We start from the raw sequence: 17,087 nt of genomic DNA, 5'->3' as shown, positions 1-17,087 counted from the left end.
ATTTTTATTTTGTTAAACTTTTTTGTATGTTTTTAAATTTAATTATTTATATAATTGTTAGCTTAATATTTAGTACCACAGTCGTAGAGAATTTTATTGGTTTCTTGAAGTACTTTTGTTAGAATTTAATCGTTTTTAATTTGAATGTGTTTTATTTCATTTTTTTTGGTTTATTTTTTTTAGTTATAACTGAAAGTGTAGAGTTTAGGAAAATCTTTTTGAAAGAAACTAGAGTTTACAATTTCATGTACATACATGACAGTAATGTTGTAATCATAAAAACAGTTATTGCAAAAGAAATAGTTAAAAATTTTATAGTTTAATGTCGTTTTGGGTATTCTTTCTAAATAAATTTTCCGACAACAAAATTCAGCTTGCGAAGCATCTACTTTTTGTTTTTATTATAGAAGTAACCGCTTACTGTTCAGCCTTCAAGGACACAAAGCATTTCTGAGCAGTTTGTTGTAAACACAATACCATTATAAATCTATTGCAATATGTGTAACAATTCTCTTTGCTGGTTTGAAGGGTAGTAGGTTTAATTAACTACATAGAACATCTTTTGAACATAAAGGGCTGCAATATTTAAAACTCTAAAATTTTTCAAATAGCATATTTATTTTATGACTACAACACACATTGACAGAGAATATACATGTAACTGTAAAGTCTGTAATTTATTATTTCAAATGGTGCTTAATAAACTTAAATTATCATTTTATTATAATTCTAAAGATTTAAATTTTGTTTGCGTTTTTGTTTTTTATATTAAAAAAAGTTGTTAAAAAGTTGTTTTAATTTCAAAAGACAAAAATAAAATGTTGCTTAAGTTTTAAGAAGGAAGTAAAATTTTTATATTTTTATTAGCTTGTTTCTTGTTTCTGGAATTTTGCAATTTTTTTTTAATTTTTTTATATATTTTTTTCAATATTATTTGAAATAGAATTTTAGTTATATTAATTAATAAATATATTTTAATTTTAGTATCTAGAAATATTTTCAACTATTAAAACTTAATAGAAATAAAAAACGATTATAATAATTTAATAAAGTATTGAATTCAAATGGTCATAGTTCTATTTTCGTATTTAAGGTAGTTTCAAGTACTTTACTAGTGACGTTTACAAAGGCATCACAATTTGTTGAATCCATCCATTCGAAATCTTTAACAGTTGCCTGTGAAATATTATTGATTTTTTGTTAATGTGGAAGTAAATAATTTTAAAAAAGTTAAAATTGCAGACTAAGTATATACTGGAATAAAGACTATAGACTAGACCATAGAATAAACTGTAGACTAGACTACAGACTAGATCATATACTAGACTATAGACAAGACAAGATAAGACTATAGAGATAAGACAAGACTATAGACTAGACTATAGACTAGACTATAGACTAGACTAAAGACTAGATTATAGACTAGACTATAGACTAGACTATAGACTAGACTATAGACTAGACTATAGACTAGACTATAGACTAGACTATAGACTAGACTATAGACTAGACTATAGACTAGACTATAGACTAGACTATAGACTAGACTATAGACTAGACTATAGACTAGACTATAGACTAGACTATAAACTAGACTATAGACTGGACTATAAACTAGACAATAGACTAGACTATAGACTAGACTATAAACTAGACAATAGACTAGACTATAGACTAGACTATAGACTAGACTATGGACTAGACTGTAGACTAGAATATAGACAATAATTTTTTTATGTATGTGTTTTTGCAATTGAAACTTACCTTATGCATGGAATAGACAGCAACGACAACTAAAACATGCATTATATTATGGGAATTTAAATAGAAATCAACTAAACCGGGAAACCATTTTTCTGGAATACGCATAGCGCCAATAGCACCGCCGAATATGGAAACAACGTCCTAAAAAGTAAAATATGTATTGTAAAATTGGAAATTGCAAGTTAAAAAAAAAAATATTCTGAAAAAGTTTATTTTTATAACATTCTTAGCTAAGAGGTTTAAAAGCTTTAAAAAGTTAAAAAATATTTTCAGAGTTGTCCATAAAATATCGATGTTTGGGTAGGTGTTATTTTGTTCGTTAGTGTCTTGAACAAAATAACCCCCATACAAACATATTTTTAAATTTATTGCCTTCTACTTTAACTAGAACTTGTACAATAATCGTTGTCCTTTTTTTTTGTTAAGTAAATATAATTTTAAAATGCTTTCCAATAAATTCTCTCATAGATTCTAGAAATAAAAAATTTTTCTTCAAATATGAAAAATGTTAAGCAAATATTTACACAAAATTTTTCCATTAAAGCGTAAATAAACTCATATATTTTTGCATACATTTGTATGCATTTTAGAGTGATATCATTTATGTCGTTGTAGCGTTGTATGTCATACAAATTTTTCAAATAATTTTTTTTAAACAAAAACAAATTTATAATAAAAAACGACATACTACGTTACAACCGTACAACACCGATTGTGAATTGGACAATTGTTCTTGTAAAATATTAATTGTAATTGCTGTTTACTATCACTAACGGCTAATCTTATGTCTGTATAACTATATTTACAAAATTCCAAAGTTCTAAAAATAATAAATATTGAAATTATATTTATGTACATCTTGACGTTTTTTTTGGAAGGTAGAAAATTAATTATTCTTCATCGTTTTTTCTGTAGTAAAATAAATAAGAATATAGCTTTTTTGTTTTTTTTTTGTGGTGGTAAAAGATTTATTTACACAATTTATTTTAAGGCTAAGGCCTTTATCTCAACCTCCGTTTATTTTTAAATCGGTAGAAATTCTACCGGTTAAAATAATTTTTGTATAAAAACTGTCAATTTATCGCTTTGATAAAATATAACCAGACAAAGTGGAAATGTTGGTAAATATTTATTTAGGACAAAAATAATGTCGAAAAGTAAAGAACATGGATAATTTATTTACTACTTAAAAAGGGTTCACTTATTCACAAATGTCAACTAATAACTTTTGTAATTAATTTTGAAATATTTTAACGACATGAATAACAACAATTTAAATAAAAACTTAAATCTGGTTTACGAAATTTATTTTCTATCATAAAGAGGCTGGGCGAATATCATTCTTTTTAAATGCAATATATTTTAATTTAATTAATAAAATTGGGAGCTTTGATCATATCTTCAGCAATCTTGAAGGCTTAACCCGCCAAAGAAGCGAAAAACAGGTAGAATTTACTCCATGGAAGTACTGAAGAGGACCTGAAGAAGTGATGATAATAACACAAGCTTGTGATAGGAGGGATTTTCATTTTATTTGATTCCAAATTCACTACATTTGAAGTCATTCTGAGAAAGTAATTTTGTTGTTCTTTTTTTAGAAACTTATTAAGAAGTGAAATTTTAGTATAATAGAATACAACTAATTTGATTTAAATAACATTAACATAAAGAAATAAACTACATGTATTTATCGATCAACTCCATAATAATCAACTTCAAAAAATTTTAGTAAAAAATATACCTTCAATCGTAAACAAAATTGTATTCTTTTCGTTTCTTTGGAAGTCAATAAACACCATTTCCACAGAAGGTAAACAAATTCAGTTAATGCTACTTTTGAAGTGGTGATAAATGATATTCATTTGGAAGTACTTCGTTTTATTTTTGCTGGAAAATTACATATTTACAATTTTTATTCCGACTATATTAGAAAGACCTCAGAATAAGTGTACATTCGACTTCAATTGCAATGTAAAATATAAAAAAAAACATTTAAATAAAATTACGTCTTTTTCTTTTTCATTTAGAGCATACTGATGGCGTATGATTGATATTTTTTTTAGACTAAACTAAAATTTTAAAATAAATAAATCATACGCCTTGGTGTTATGTTATGAAATAAGCAAAAAGCAAACAAAAGATTTGCTTTTTAAACAAAATATATATTTATTTACTATATTTGTATTATACACATATTTTCCATTTATGTTTATTGTCCAATCTTTAGTTACAATAACATCATTTTTGTTTTCGTTATATTTACTCATTTTTATCTTAAATAGGTTTTCGCTGTTTTTTCTTTGTTTTCTTAGACCTTGTATAAATCGTTAAACATGAACTTATCGTTTATAAGTAAATTTACTTAAATACTTTTCCAGTCTAATGATTTTTTTATATATGTATTTATGTTAAACATTGATCTTTATTGTCTATAGGCTGGCAATTTTGTCGCCAAATTTTATTTGATGGATTTTATTGGGAAAGAGTTTTAACAACTATAATATAAAAATTTACTACTTAGAGTTAATGATTTAATTTAAAAAATGAGTTTTATTAACTATAAATTTTATATTAAGTTGAAAATTCAAGATTAAGTCTTCGTAGCCATAAAAAAAATGTTTGGCTTTAAATGATAAACCGTTGTCAACACGTTTGTTAACATTTAAAAAAACGGATGTATATAAAATTTAGATTTCGACAACGAGTGTTGTCGTACGTATGTATATACTTTGACAACGGATGTTTTTGAAAAATTATAAACACTTTGGTGTCAATTTGATACCAGACATCTTCATCCCTCTGTGTATAAATGTAAAAAAACACGTTGATATAGCATAAAAATAACCAAAATAATCTGTAAATCTTTAATAACATCTAGCGCTTTTAAACATATTTAAACTGATAATTCTACGAATTAAACACAAACCTAAATCCACCTAAACACATTGAGATTTCCAGCACGTATGATGTACATATAAAGAGTGTATAAGTAGGAAATGCCTTACGGTTATTAAAATGTAAAAAAACGCATTTTTATAACATTTTAATCCACAGGTTGGTAGTAAAAATGAAATTCGTAGAATTGTGAAGCATCCTATCGAAACCATAAATAGGCACAAGGTTACGTTCAATAGACAGTAATTTTTTTTAATATATACTATACAATACATTTCAGAAACAATACCTACTATATATTGTTATGTTTTTTTTTTTTTATTTTATTTTTCTGTCGGAAAACCTTGTATTGTAACGGAAAAAGAAAGAATAATAAAACAAAAAAACTGAAAAGACCCCCTCCCACCATTCAGTAAATAATAAAAGAAAACAATTGCACACAAAATCTAGCCAAACATCAAGCCACTTAAAAGTATAACAATGAAAAAGAATGAATACAATTTATAATAAAACAACACAATAAAAACAGTCTGTATTAATCTTTTATTAAATTATAAAATCCACAAAATAAATACTTATTATATAAATCTTAAGTACAGTTATGGCCAGAGTATTAAATAAATTTAAAAATAAATAAAATAGGAACAAATTTAAGTTGGACAACTAAAAAACTTATGATTCATTTAAAGGAAATTATGTTGTTGTAAAAATTATTTTAGAAATACTATAGTTGCATATAAGACCCCATAAATGATCAGTTATGAAGATAAAAACTTAAAAAAGGACATTTTGTGTCCTAACCCAACTAACTCATCAAATATTGACACCATTAAATAGATATTATCATGTGATAATAAATTTCTACAAACACATATATACAAACCTCCCCCATTACGGTGTTGTTGAATAAACAAATACAAATTATTAAAGTTTTAGTTTAATTAATTCTGTGTAAAATTTTTTAAACATAATTGTTTACTTATTAAAGCAACCACAAACATATGTATGCACATTTATTGCAGTTATCATAAATTGTATTTAATTTTAACATGAATTGAAAAACAAACAAAAAAATCTAAAAAATAAACTTTTAACTTGGCTTAAACTTTCTTGCCAAGTGTATGCATAAACTACAATAATATACATATAGTTTGTAACTTATTATTAACTGCCGTTTATGCCACATTACACTTTATTTAAAAAATAAAACTGGGGTGTTAATAAATTCAGTGCAAATATACTGTTTTACATACCTGCAGGTAAACATGTTCCAATGCAACGCGATTGCCACCCACTAGACCGATGGTGCGGAAAAATGTTAAAATCGATCGCATGGTAAAGGGCAAGGCAAAACACAAACGACGCTGCCAAGGTGAACTAGCTGTTAAGGCCTAAAGAAATAAAATATGAAAAATAAAAGAGTACATACACATAAACAAAATTATATACAAAGTCGGAAATGTATATATAAATAAATATATTTCAGTATGAAAGTTGTGTAAACAAATGTGTATATAAAATAAAAAGTTATGCTTACATTTGTAGTTAATACAAAGTGTAAATGAATTATAACTGAACTAGAACTGAACTAGAACTGAACTAGAACTGAACTAGAACTGAACTAGAACTGAACTAGAACTGAACTAGAACTGAACTAGAACTGAACTAGAACTGAACTAGAACTGAACTAGAACTGAACTAGAACTGAACTAGAACTGAACTAGAACTGAACTAGAACTGAACTAGAACTGAACTAGAACTGAACTAGAACTGAACTAGAAATGAACTAGAACTGAACTAGAACTGAAATTTGCATGTAGTACCTCGTTCTGCTTATTAAATTAACTAAAATTCCCAAATATTATAAAATTAATCATACGCTACATATGCTAACTAATAATACAAATATTGTATAAACGTGTGTGTAATTAACGTAATACATTTATTTAGTATTTAGGAAATTTAATTAGCAACATCATACGTACCTTGTATAAGCCCCATAACGATAAAAGGCAATATGAGATTATAATCAGCGATTTCCATTTAAACGAAAAACAAAACGTGGTTGCCACAACTAAGGGAAGAGCACCTAAAAATATAAGAAAGAAAATATTATAGTATATATAAATACAACAACGTGAAATTATAAAATGAATATATAACAAAATTAGCTAATAATATTATAATTCTATTTAGCAAATGAGTGCTTGTGTATTTAATCATGACGGGCAGAACAGCCCTCGTAATAAAATTGTGGAAAAAATATTAACAATAAAGAAAAGTATATTTTAGAAAACATTACACGTTTGAAACTTTGAAAATGCCAGTTGCAAAACCTTAACTTCCGCTCTAATTATTACATAAATACATTACACATACATATAGAAAACATAAAACCCACATTATAATTTTTATAAGTACCTACAGAGATTCCTGCAGTTCGGAGTAGTTTACTTAAATTAGTGAAGACTGCGTGTGTTAGAACATAATAATTACAGCGATCATTTTGAATTTAATAAACCAAATAAAACAATAATATGTTTACTTTGATCATATTTTTTATTGTCACTACCATTTCCTGTTTGATTCACAATGTGACTATTATCGATTTCCTGTTTGTATGTATTACAAAAAAAAAATTCATATCAAAAAGTAAGTTTCTAAAAATTGCTGTTTAGAAGGTATTGCCTGGTATACTTTTATATTTATTTATTTATGTATATAAGTAGTTGTTAACGAATTATTTATAACAAAGTTTACGATGTCAAAGTTTATGTTTTATATTCCTTTTTTTATTTCTTTTGATATATTTTCATTTTTCGTATTTTATAGTTTCTTTTTATACCCTTCACCTTCGTGAGAAGGGTATATATAAGTTTGTCATTCCGTTTGTAATTTCTATAATATAATTTTCCGACCCTATAAAGTATATATATTAAGCCATGTCCGTCTGTCTGTCCGTCTGTCTGTCTGTCTGTCTGTTGTTTTTAGAGGACCCCAGATATCGGCGAGATCCGAATCTTCAATAATTCTATTAGACATGCTTTCGAGAAGATCGCTATTTAAAATCAGCAAAATCGGTCGGTAAATAACGGAGATATGAGCAAAAATCCGAGACAACCTCTGAAAATTTCATCAAAAAATTGTTATAAAAGCAACAACACTGAATATAGAAAAAGATGTACATGTGTGTGTAGATGTATTTGGTTTTATTCAGCTGTGTATTTTTTTGTATGTTTGGAATCCAAACATACAAAAAATACACAGCAATAAAAATATGATTTGCATTTTTTGTTAAAATAAAATAATTTTCCCTTTTGTTTTGCAAATATATTTTTTAATGAATAGGAAAAAGTATTTAAAACGTTTTCAATTATATGAGAGTAGATTGTGAGTTATTGTACAATAATTTTTATGCGAATAATGTAAGTTTGAAATTTAAAACTAACACAAAATTTTTCCAAGTGCTTTTTAAAACAATTTTTTTTACGATAAACAAAAACAAAATCTACGTCTTTTCAATGTTTACCAGCAATGAATCAGAGGTCGAAGTCGACCGGCTTCGAGTCGGAGCTTAGCCGCCGCCGAACTATATTTAGTTGCTTGAGCCGCCGCCGAATCATTCGGCTTAAATCGACTCAAATTTTTTTAATGTTTTTATTAACTAGACTGAAAGATCAATTATGTTTAAAATACACTATGGTGAAGGGTATATAAGATTCGGCACAGCCGAATATAGCACTCTTACTTGTTTATTTGTCGTTTATGACCTTCATGGAAACACAAAGTGAGTTTTATTAATGAAAATACAATTTAAAATTTTTTATAAACGTTACAATACTGTTAAAAAATTGTGATAAATATAGGTGATTATTTAAATTTATGTTGTTCTTTTTTTGTAAATAATGTAAAAAATATGAATTTGTTATCATGGACCTGAATGTTATTCCAATTGAATTGTTGGATAGTAATATATTGATATTAATATTAATACCTTCTTAAATGGGGGAATGATTAAAGTATGTAACGAATCCTATAAGAAATGATTAATTATTTAGAACAAGGAAATATTGTCGGTTAAAAAAACTCTACCATTGCATTGACCAACCTAAAACTAATCGTATGTATAAAATGTGTATTATTTTTTAAATAATAATGCATTTAATTTGTTTTTACCATAATTTCTGAAATTTTCTAAAAAGGGTTCATATGGGGGTAAGGGTAAATAAAGGGATTTTTTACATTTTGGTATAGGAATTTACGTCTACTTCTACCCGATCATTACAAAAATAGGCAGTGTCATTTAAACTTCTATAAAATATACTAGAACTAGAACCCTAGGGGGGTATGGTTGTATGGGGGCAGGGCGAAATACTGGACCGATTTCACCCATTTTCGTCATTGGGTCAAAAGCAAAGTATGCGCCAAATCATCAAATTATCTTGAAAAGGTTTAGAATGCACACAAGCTTTACATGGTCACACAGACAGACAGACGGATATACATATGTAAATTGATTGTTATATCTGAGCGGATTTAAGGAGGGTGTAGACCCAATATTTGAGTGAGTTATAAACATCAGGACAAATGCATAATACCTTCTCTACTATAGTGATGTAGGGTATAATAAGAACAATTAACGCCTAAGCAATGTTTTTGCTTTTTGGTCAAAGCATTATAATTTTTATTTATTTTTTTTTTAAGTGGTTATCTCAAATTTTTGCTCATATCTCTGTTATTTATAGACGGATTTAGCTAATTTTTAAAAGGAAACTTCTCGAAAGCTTATTAACATAATTTTTGAAAATTTGGATCCCGAAGATGTCTAGTTTCTTCAGAAAACTGATTTCAATAGACAGACGGATATGACTTTATCGATTTCATTATCTTTAAGGATCCAAAATATATACTTTATATAGTCTGAAAATTATACTGTAGAAATTAGAAACGGAATGACGAGAGTATTATGTACATGTGGACACTTCTCACTAAGATGAAAGTAATTACTATTTGTAGGAAAAGATATTTGTATGTGAATAAAAATATTCCTTTATTATAGATTGCAATTCGCTCTTAATGCAGCATATTCGAATTTTAAATGTTAGTCACTGGGTCTTAAGATTTCACAAATATTAAAAAATATTAAAATTATTAAACATTATGTAGATATGCGAAGGTTAAAGTGTTTCTTGTTGAGGAGTATGAATTTAATAATAACATGGTTTTTAAATAATTATCCAAAATATATTTTAAGAGTTAATTAAAGCAAATTGAAGCACATCTTTTAATTACATCTAAATTAAATATTTATCACTAGGATTTAGTTAAATTTCTTGTATATAGATATATAGATGTACGATGTACGTATGTACGTTAAATGTATGTTCTTTTGCGGTTTGCTACTCATATTACAAATAATGTTCAAGATTATGGTTACATATTTTACATCTATTTACATATATACAAATTTTACAGTTGCCCTGCAGTTTTAGAAGTAGTTAACGTTTTTTTATGATACCAGGGTATAAATAATTGTCACTTTGGTGACACTAAATAATCTAGTGTGTTATCATTATGAACTTGTTTTACCCTTGAATATAAGGAAAGACCATTCGCAGTTTTGTTATCAGTAAAGGTTGCCAAAATCAGATCAAGCGGCCAGAATTGCTGGGGTATAGATTATAGATTTTTTATTTACTTGTTTATGAACATAACAAAAATATTATATTAAGTTTGTCTTGTAGCTACGTCAATTTATTTACAATATTTTGCACATGTACATATTGATTTTATTTAATCAAATTATTTATGTAAATCCTTAAACAAATATTGTTAAGAGATTTGCAAGAAAAAAAAATAAAATAAATAATTCCTTTTAAGAATTTTATACATTTATAAGGTAAATTTGTTAATGAGCAAAACAATACTTACATATTGAATTTTCATTTACCCCCTTATATTGTAAAACACGGCACCTTGTATCGAAAATATTTTCAAAAACAAATTGTATAAAATGAGTTACAAAAAGTTCAGATTTTGTTAATTAAACTTCTCCTTAGAATTTTTTTATATTAATTAAGTTTGTAAGAATGTTAATGAAATATTTGGATGGGGGGTTTTTTTATAGCCACTATCAAGAAGCAAGGAAGGGTCTGTTGATTTAATTACTCTGTTTAATATGAATAATAAAACGATCTAGCTATAATCTTCTGTCTTTTGGAAATATGATAGAGTTCGGAGCAGCTAGATGGCTGAACATTCCTGATTCGTTTAAAAGGTTTACAAGGTATTGAAAAATGTCTGTGTGTCGGGCATGGCCGACCATATTATTTAGTTTTTATTAAGAATTTGAATTTTACCTTAATTCCAAAGTATTTAATAAATTTATTGATAAAAGAACAATTTTTAGAAAAGATTTTATATGGGAGTTAGGGTCAAATATGGGCCGATCCTTATTAAATTTTTAGAAAGGATATATTTTTATGTAACAGATAGTTATGCAAAGTTTCATTACGATACTAATGTTAATTTTGGACATTTAAGAAAAATTTTTATGGTGGTTTCGAATGGGGGCTATGGTCAGATAATGACCGATCATTACAAAAATGGGCAGTGTCAATTATACTTATATAAAACTTATTTGTGTCAATTTTTGGAGAGATTGTAGTATATTTGAATAATTATGGCATAAAATATCCCAATCGGGAGGTCCGGTTGTGTAGGTGCTAGTTGAAATAATGGACCGATTTTAACCATTTTCTATGGGCTTCTTTGTTTAATCAAAATATCTTGAAAATTACGACCTATACATAGACATCCAACCAGACGGACGGATATGTTTTAATCGACTCAGAAAGTGGGGGTCGATCGATATGTTTGTGCGTTACAAACATCAGCATAGTGGTCGAAAACACAAACTTCAAAAAAGCTAAAATCGCTTGAATTTCGTTATAATACGTTTAAATAGAAAAAAATTAAAACTTATTTTGTGGTCAACCATATTTCCCCGAACTTTGATGGAATTAAAAAAACACCTAAAAATTGCCCCAAAATTGATATTTTGTTGAAAAGGCAAAAAAAAACTTTATGCGACTTCTTAAAAATACGTTCAAATGGAAAAGGAAGCTAAGTAACTATTAATTTATTTAAAACACGTTAAAATTTCTATATTTTTTTGATGGTACGTTCACATCAAAAAAATATTTTTCAATTATTTTCTTAAACTTAAAACAAAGAAAAATAATAAAAGATCTCACTTCTAATGGCGTACTATAACATTTATATTTTTATTTAAGATTAAAATTTTAACATTTTTAATAATTATCATTTTCAATGTACTTTCAACAATAACAGAAACAATTTTTTGCCTTCATATGCATTTCTCATTTGCAATAGAAGAAATGCCTGGTTTTGAAATGAATTCTATTGATAACCTTTAAAATGACCCAATATTTTGTAAAGACAATGCCAAATAATGAAAAGAAACGTATGTATACTCTTAAAAAGATAAAAACATTCATTCTTAAAAAATATACCAAACAAATTAGTAAGAATTTTCGAATAGCAGCATTAAAATCATTTCAATCTCTTGGGAATAAAATGAAAGTTTTTTCAAATAAATCAACATTTTGTGTCTGTTCAATAATTTACATTTTAATTACAATGCAATCATACGTGTTGAGCTATAACGTTACAAAATTCAATACGCCAGCAGCCCGTCAAATCATGCGTTTGTCCAAATCGGCCGAAATGCGTATCTATATGAAAACCGAAGTGGATGCTTGTAAAGATTTTTACCAATACGCCTGCGGTAATTGGCCAAATATTAATCCTGCACTTAATGAACCTAAAACAGGTATATTTGCCATTTTGTCCAAGGCCTTCGATCGTAAGATATTGAAAATTTTACAAGGAACAAAAACTTTAGAAAGTACAGAAACTGATACAAAAGTGAGGCATTTTTTTGAATCATGTATGCAACGTTTTCAAAAGAATGATAACTATACAGAAAATCTCATAAGCATAATGGAAGAGTTTGGTGGCATGCCTGCTCTGAAAGGTGCGGCTTGGCAGGATACTAAATTTGATTGGCTAGAGACTATAGCCCAGATATTACGAAAATATGGCTATAATATAATATTGGGTGTAGATATCAATTCAGATTTAACCAATAATAAAATAAATCGTTTATATATTGGTCAATTGGATGATTTAATAAGCAATAAATCTAAAGAATATTATTATGGTTTGTCCTTTTTATGGCAAATGCAAATGCAGTCAGTATTGGGCTTATCTCCTGCACTAGCTTCTAACATATCCCAGGAAATTACCGATTTTGCTCAAAATTTAGCTTCTGGTATGATAGATCCTATGGAAGGTTTGGGTATAGAAGAAAAAACTCGTTTAAGATCGCTGGATGAAATGTCCCAGAACTATGGTCCTACTATTAATTTTACACAATTTGTTAAGAGCTGGCTGGGTTACGATTATCGCTTGCCAGTCTATGAATATGTTGAAAGCTATATACAAAATTTACATGACTTGATAGTCAAAACTCCACGTAAAGTCTTAGCCAACTATATTATGTGGGAATTAATACAAGATTTTCGTTTGGAGACTCAAAAAAACGTTGAGAAGCAAATAGAAAAATGTGTGGAAGTCACTAAAAAACATTTTCTAAAATATTTTAATAATCTCATCTACAAACAACTACTTACCGAACAACCAGAAATTATTGAAGAAGTAAAATCTATGTGGCAACAACTAAAATTATCTTTTGAAAACATATTGCTGGCTTCCTCCTCCGGCTGGATGCTGGAGTCTACCAAAAACAAGGCTTTGGAAAAGTTATTGGCCATGGAAATTGAAATAAATGCTTATGAGGATGTTGATTTTCAAACAGAATACAGTTCATTAAAAATTTTATCAGGTGAATTCTTTGAAAACCTTAAAAGTGTTTTACAGCTGAGGGGACACAATTTCAGGATGAAATTAGAAGAAGCACCAAAATTGGAAGAGCATAAAAAGCTTAGTTTTACACCAGCTTATGCGGCGGAATATAATCGTGTTATACTACCCGTAGCTTTCCTACAACCTCGTTATCTTTGGGATGATGTTTATCCTAAAGCTCTGAAATACGGCACTTTGGGCTTCATAATGGGCCATGAAATGGCGCATGGCTTTGATGATACCATACGTAAATTTGATGCTAAAGGAAATCTTAATAATTGGTGGGATCTCAATGCCAGTGCGATCTTTGATGCACGCAAAGAATGTCTACGTCAGCAGTATGGCAAACAAAGATTTGGTGGGGAACTGCTGCCCAAAACTCAGGCTCAGGGAGAAAATATTGCCGATAATGTCGGCATACGTATTGCCTATGCTGCCTATGAGATGTGGTTAAGTGAAAATTATCATACTCCAGAACATTTACCCCATATGGACTCAATAAATGCCCGCCAATTATTTTTCATAAGTACAGCCCAAATGTGGTGTACAGATATTAATCGTATTCTACATCATATACTTATCACTACCGATGTTCATCCACCCGAAGAAGTTCGTGTACGTACGATGTTTGCCAATTTCGATGCATTCGCTGAGGCATTTGAATGTCAACGGGGTTCACAAATGCATCCGGTTAAGAAATGTATTATTTTTTGATCAAATAAATTGTAAGCTATAAATAAGTTAAAGGTTTTCTTCACAGAAGGGGGAAGGATGGGGGGGGTTGTTCTAGATTGAAGTATTGTGAATGAATTGTTCACGACAAGTTCACGATAGCAATTTTCCTTTCGCGGGAAATGAAAATTTTTTATTGGCGATATGGGTTAATATTGTTTTTGATATGGATAATTTTTTGTAGGAGTTAACTATTTTGCAGGGGTATGTATTTTGTTACGGTGCGTCATATTTAATCAAAAGGTAGTTTTTGATATTTTTGTAGCTTAGGGCATTTTGAATTTCATATGACAATATAAACAAAATCTTAAAGAACAAAACGTCAGCAAACATAAAATCCGGACAATTTCGCTAACATTTCATCGATTTTTAAGTAAAAACCAAAAAGAAAAAAACGAAACTTGCAAAGAAAATTTAAAAAATTTTCAAAACAAAAAGGAAAACATAACTTTAATTTGAAATATTTTAAGTCTAGGCTTTAGAACTTATTCTTTAATATTATTAAATTTTGCCAATGAAAGCAGGTCTCTTACTATTTGTGCTGAAACTTTTTTCTTTGTAGAGGTTTTATGATATATTTGCATATTAGTCCAGTAATTTAAAACTTTTTCTACCGAATGCTCGTGTGAACTTGGTATTATACAGAATTATTATAAAATTCGCAAGGTTTAAATTAAGAATGGACCTTTGATCATTAATGTTGATTTATCTTTTTATTTTAAATCTCAATGAAAACTTTATGCTAATTTTAATTTTTTTTTTTTAATATTAAAAAATTTTATGTAAATTTTACTGGACTTTTTCAGCAAAAACTTGCTGATTTATTTTGTGATAAAATGTAAAAAAAAAAACAACTTATTAAAAAACAAAAACATTTTATCAAACAAATGCTCTTTAGTACGGAATAAATTCTCTGTCGAAACGGTTGAAAAATACTTAATATTTTTTTAATAACATGAAAATAAAATTAATTAATAATTTCTTATATAGCGTCATATTTCTAATATACAGTTCGTTAAAAGTGAAAAGTACGGAAGATATATTCACTAGCAACTATGCTAAACAAATTCTAAAATTATCAAAATCCGCAGATATTAAAGCATATATAGATGAAAATATTGATCCGTGTGACAATTTTTATTCTTATGCCTGTGGCAAGTGGCCTAAAATTAATCCGACGAATGAAAAACGAAAAATAAGAACGGATAAATTTCAGGAATTATCAAGGGGCTTTAAAAAAAGACTGAGTAAGTTGTTACTAGAGGAAAAATCCGGAAACAATGGTGGTGAAGATAAAATCAAAGACTTTTATGCCTCTTGTCGAAATGTATACTTTAATAAAGCAACATATAAGACCAATCTGGCAAACATCTATAAAGATTTTGGTGAATTCTCGGCTTTCAAGACAGATGAACAATTAAATAATACCAATTCTAAATGGTGGTCTACGGTGGCTGGAATTCCATATAAGTATGGAAAAACTATTATATTATCGGTGTTTATTTTGGACGATATTAAAAACACGTCTAAAACAATGCCCTATATAAGTCCACCAGAATTTATATTGGCCAATGGAGGTGATAATATGATGCAAAACATAGAAAAAACTTTAATACGAAAATATTTACAGTCGTATTTGCATATGGCTGCAGAAGATGCGGCAATTACCGCACAAAACATAATTACATTTGAAAATAATTTAACATGGGGTGCCTCAGATGTGCGTTTGGGTAAAAGCGTGGACGAACTACTGACACTGTACAATACCACAGATTTGATAGAAAAATACAAGTATTTATTTGATGTGAAAGAATATTTGGAAATTGTATTAGGTACAAACGATCTGCCAGCACAGATATATGTATATGATGAATCTTATCTGGAGGGTTTACATGATGTTTTCAGCACCATTGACATTGAACTTGTAGAGGACTACATTCTTTGGTTATTTTTAAAGGAATTTATAGTAGACCTCAGATCCAGTGATTTTCAGCTAGATCAAACGAGAAAATATTTTGGCAAATTTGTGGATAAAGAGTTTGAGAATAGCATATATGAGCTGTGGGATAATATTAAAAACACACTGAGGCACAATTTTGAGTCAAAGAAATATGATTTTATATCACCTGAGACAGAACAAGAGGCCATCAAAAAATTGAACAATATGAATTTAAGCCTTAACTCATACGACTCTGATAATTTTATTAATATGTTTAAAAACTTGCACATAGATCCCACAAACTATCTAAATCTTTAAGAGAAAACAAACTAGAGAAGAAAACTCAAGAGAATACTGAAGTATTAAGCTACACTCCTCTCTATAATGTTTTGGCAAATAAAATAAAAATTCCTGTATATATGCTGCAGCCATACTGGTGGGATGAGAAATCTGCCAAAGAGTTCGAATTGAAGCGTAAATGCCTTGAGGAACAATATCACAACTACATCTATAATGGCAAACCTTTAGGTAAAAGTATTTTACAGTCGGAAAATATTGCCGATAATGGTGGCGTAAATATAGCTTACGATGCCTATGTATGCTGGTTGAATAAGCAAAAACTTTCCGAATCATATGTGGAAGCCAATGACACCCTACCTCGCTTGCCGTTTAATAATCGTCAATTGTTTTTCATTAGCTTTGCCCAACTCATGTGTGAGAATACACTTTCAGTATTTCGTAGTTCATATGCTAATGACGATAGTCATGCACCGTCAATGTATAGAGTTATTCATTATCAAACTCTAAA

At 28.3% G+C, this 17,087-nt stretch overlaps 2 protein-coding genes across 3 annotated transcripts in view; one reads left to right on the top strand and one right to left on the bottom strand.

Moving 5' to 3' along the window:
- Positions 1-955: 955 nt before the first annotated feature.
- The window catches only part of LOC111676115 (flocculation protein FLO11), a 78,004-nt gene continuing 61,872 nt past the window's right edge, over positions 956-17,087 (bottom strand). For both annotated transcript variants that reach the window (XM_046950186.1, XM_023437009.2), the window contains exons 4-7: positions 6,645-6,748; positions 5,913-6,050; positions 1,765-1,905; positions 956-1,176 (exon numbers count right to left, since the gene is read on the bottom strand). In XM_046950186.1, coding sequence (XP_046806142.1) covers positions 1,069-1,176; positions 1,765-1,905; positions 5,913-6,050; positions 6,645-6,748 — 491 coding nt within the window. In that variant the 3' untranslated portion in view covers positions 956-1,068. The remainder of the gene's footprint in view (positions 1,177-1,764; positions 1,906-5,912; positions 6,051-6,644; positions 6,749-17,087) is intronic.
- Positions 12,192-15,275, top strand: LOC124419719 (neprilysin-4-like). The gene has a single exon (XM_046950185.1). It carries the CDS (start codon positions 12,259-12,261, stop codon positions 14,320-14,322), a length of 2,064 nt encoding a protein of 687 aa, XP_046806141.1. The 5' UTR covers positions 12,192-12,258; the 3' UTR covers positions 14,323-15,275.

This window comes from Lucilia cuprina, chromosome 4 (assembly GCF_022045245.1).
Source record: "Lucilia cuprina isolate Lc7/37 chromosome 4, ASM2204524v1, whole genome shotgun sequence".
In the NCBI taxonomy this organism is placed as follows: Eukaryota; Metazoa; Arthropoda; class Insecta; order Diptera; family Calliphoridae; genus Lucilia; species Lucilia cuprina.
This window is presented reverse-complemented; position numbering and strand designations above follow the sequence as displayed.

Bases quoted from the DNA above. Each gene is read 5' to 3' on its own strand.
- LOC124419719 (XM_046950185.1), top strand. From the start codon at position 12,259: ATGAAAGTTTTTTCAAATAAATCAACATTTTGTGTCTGTTCAATAATT.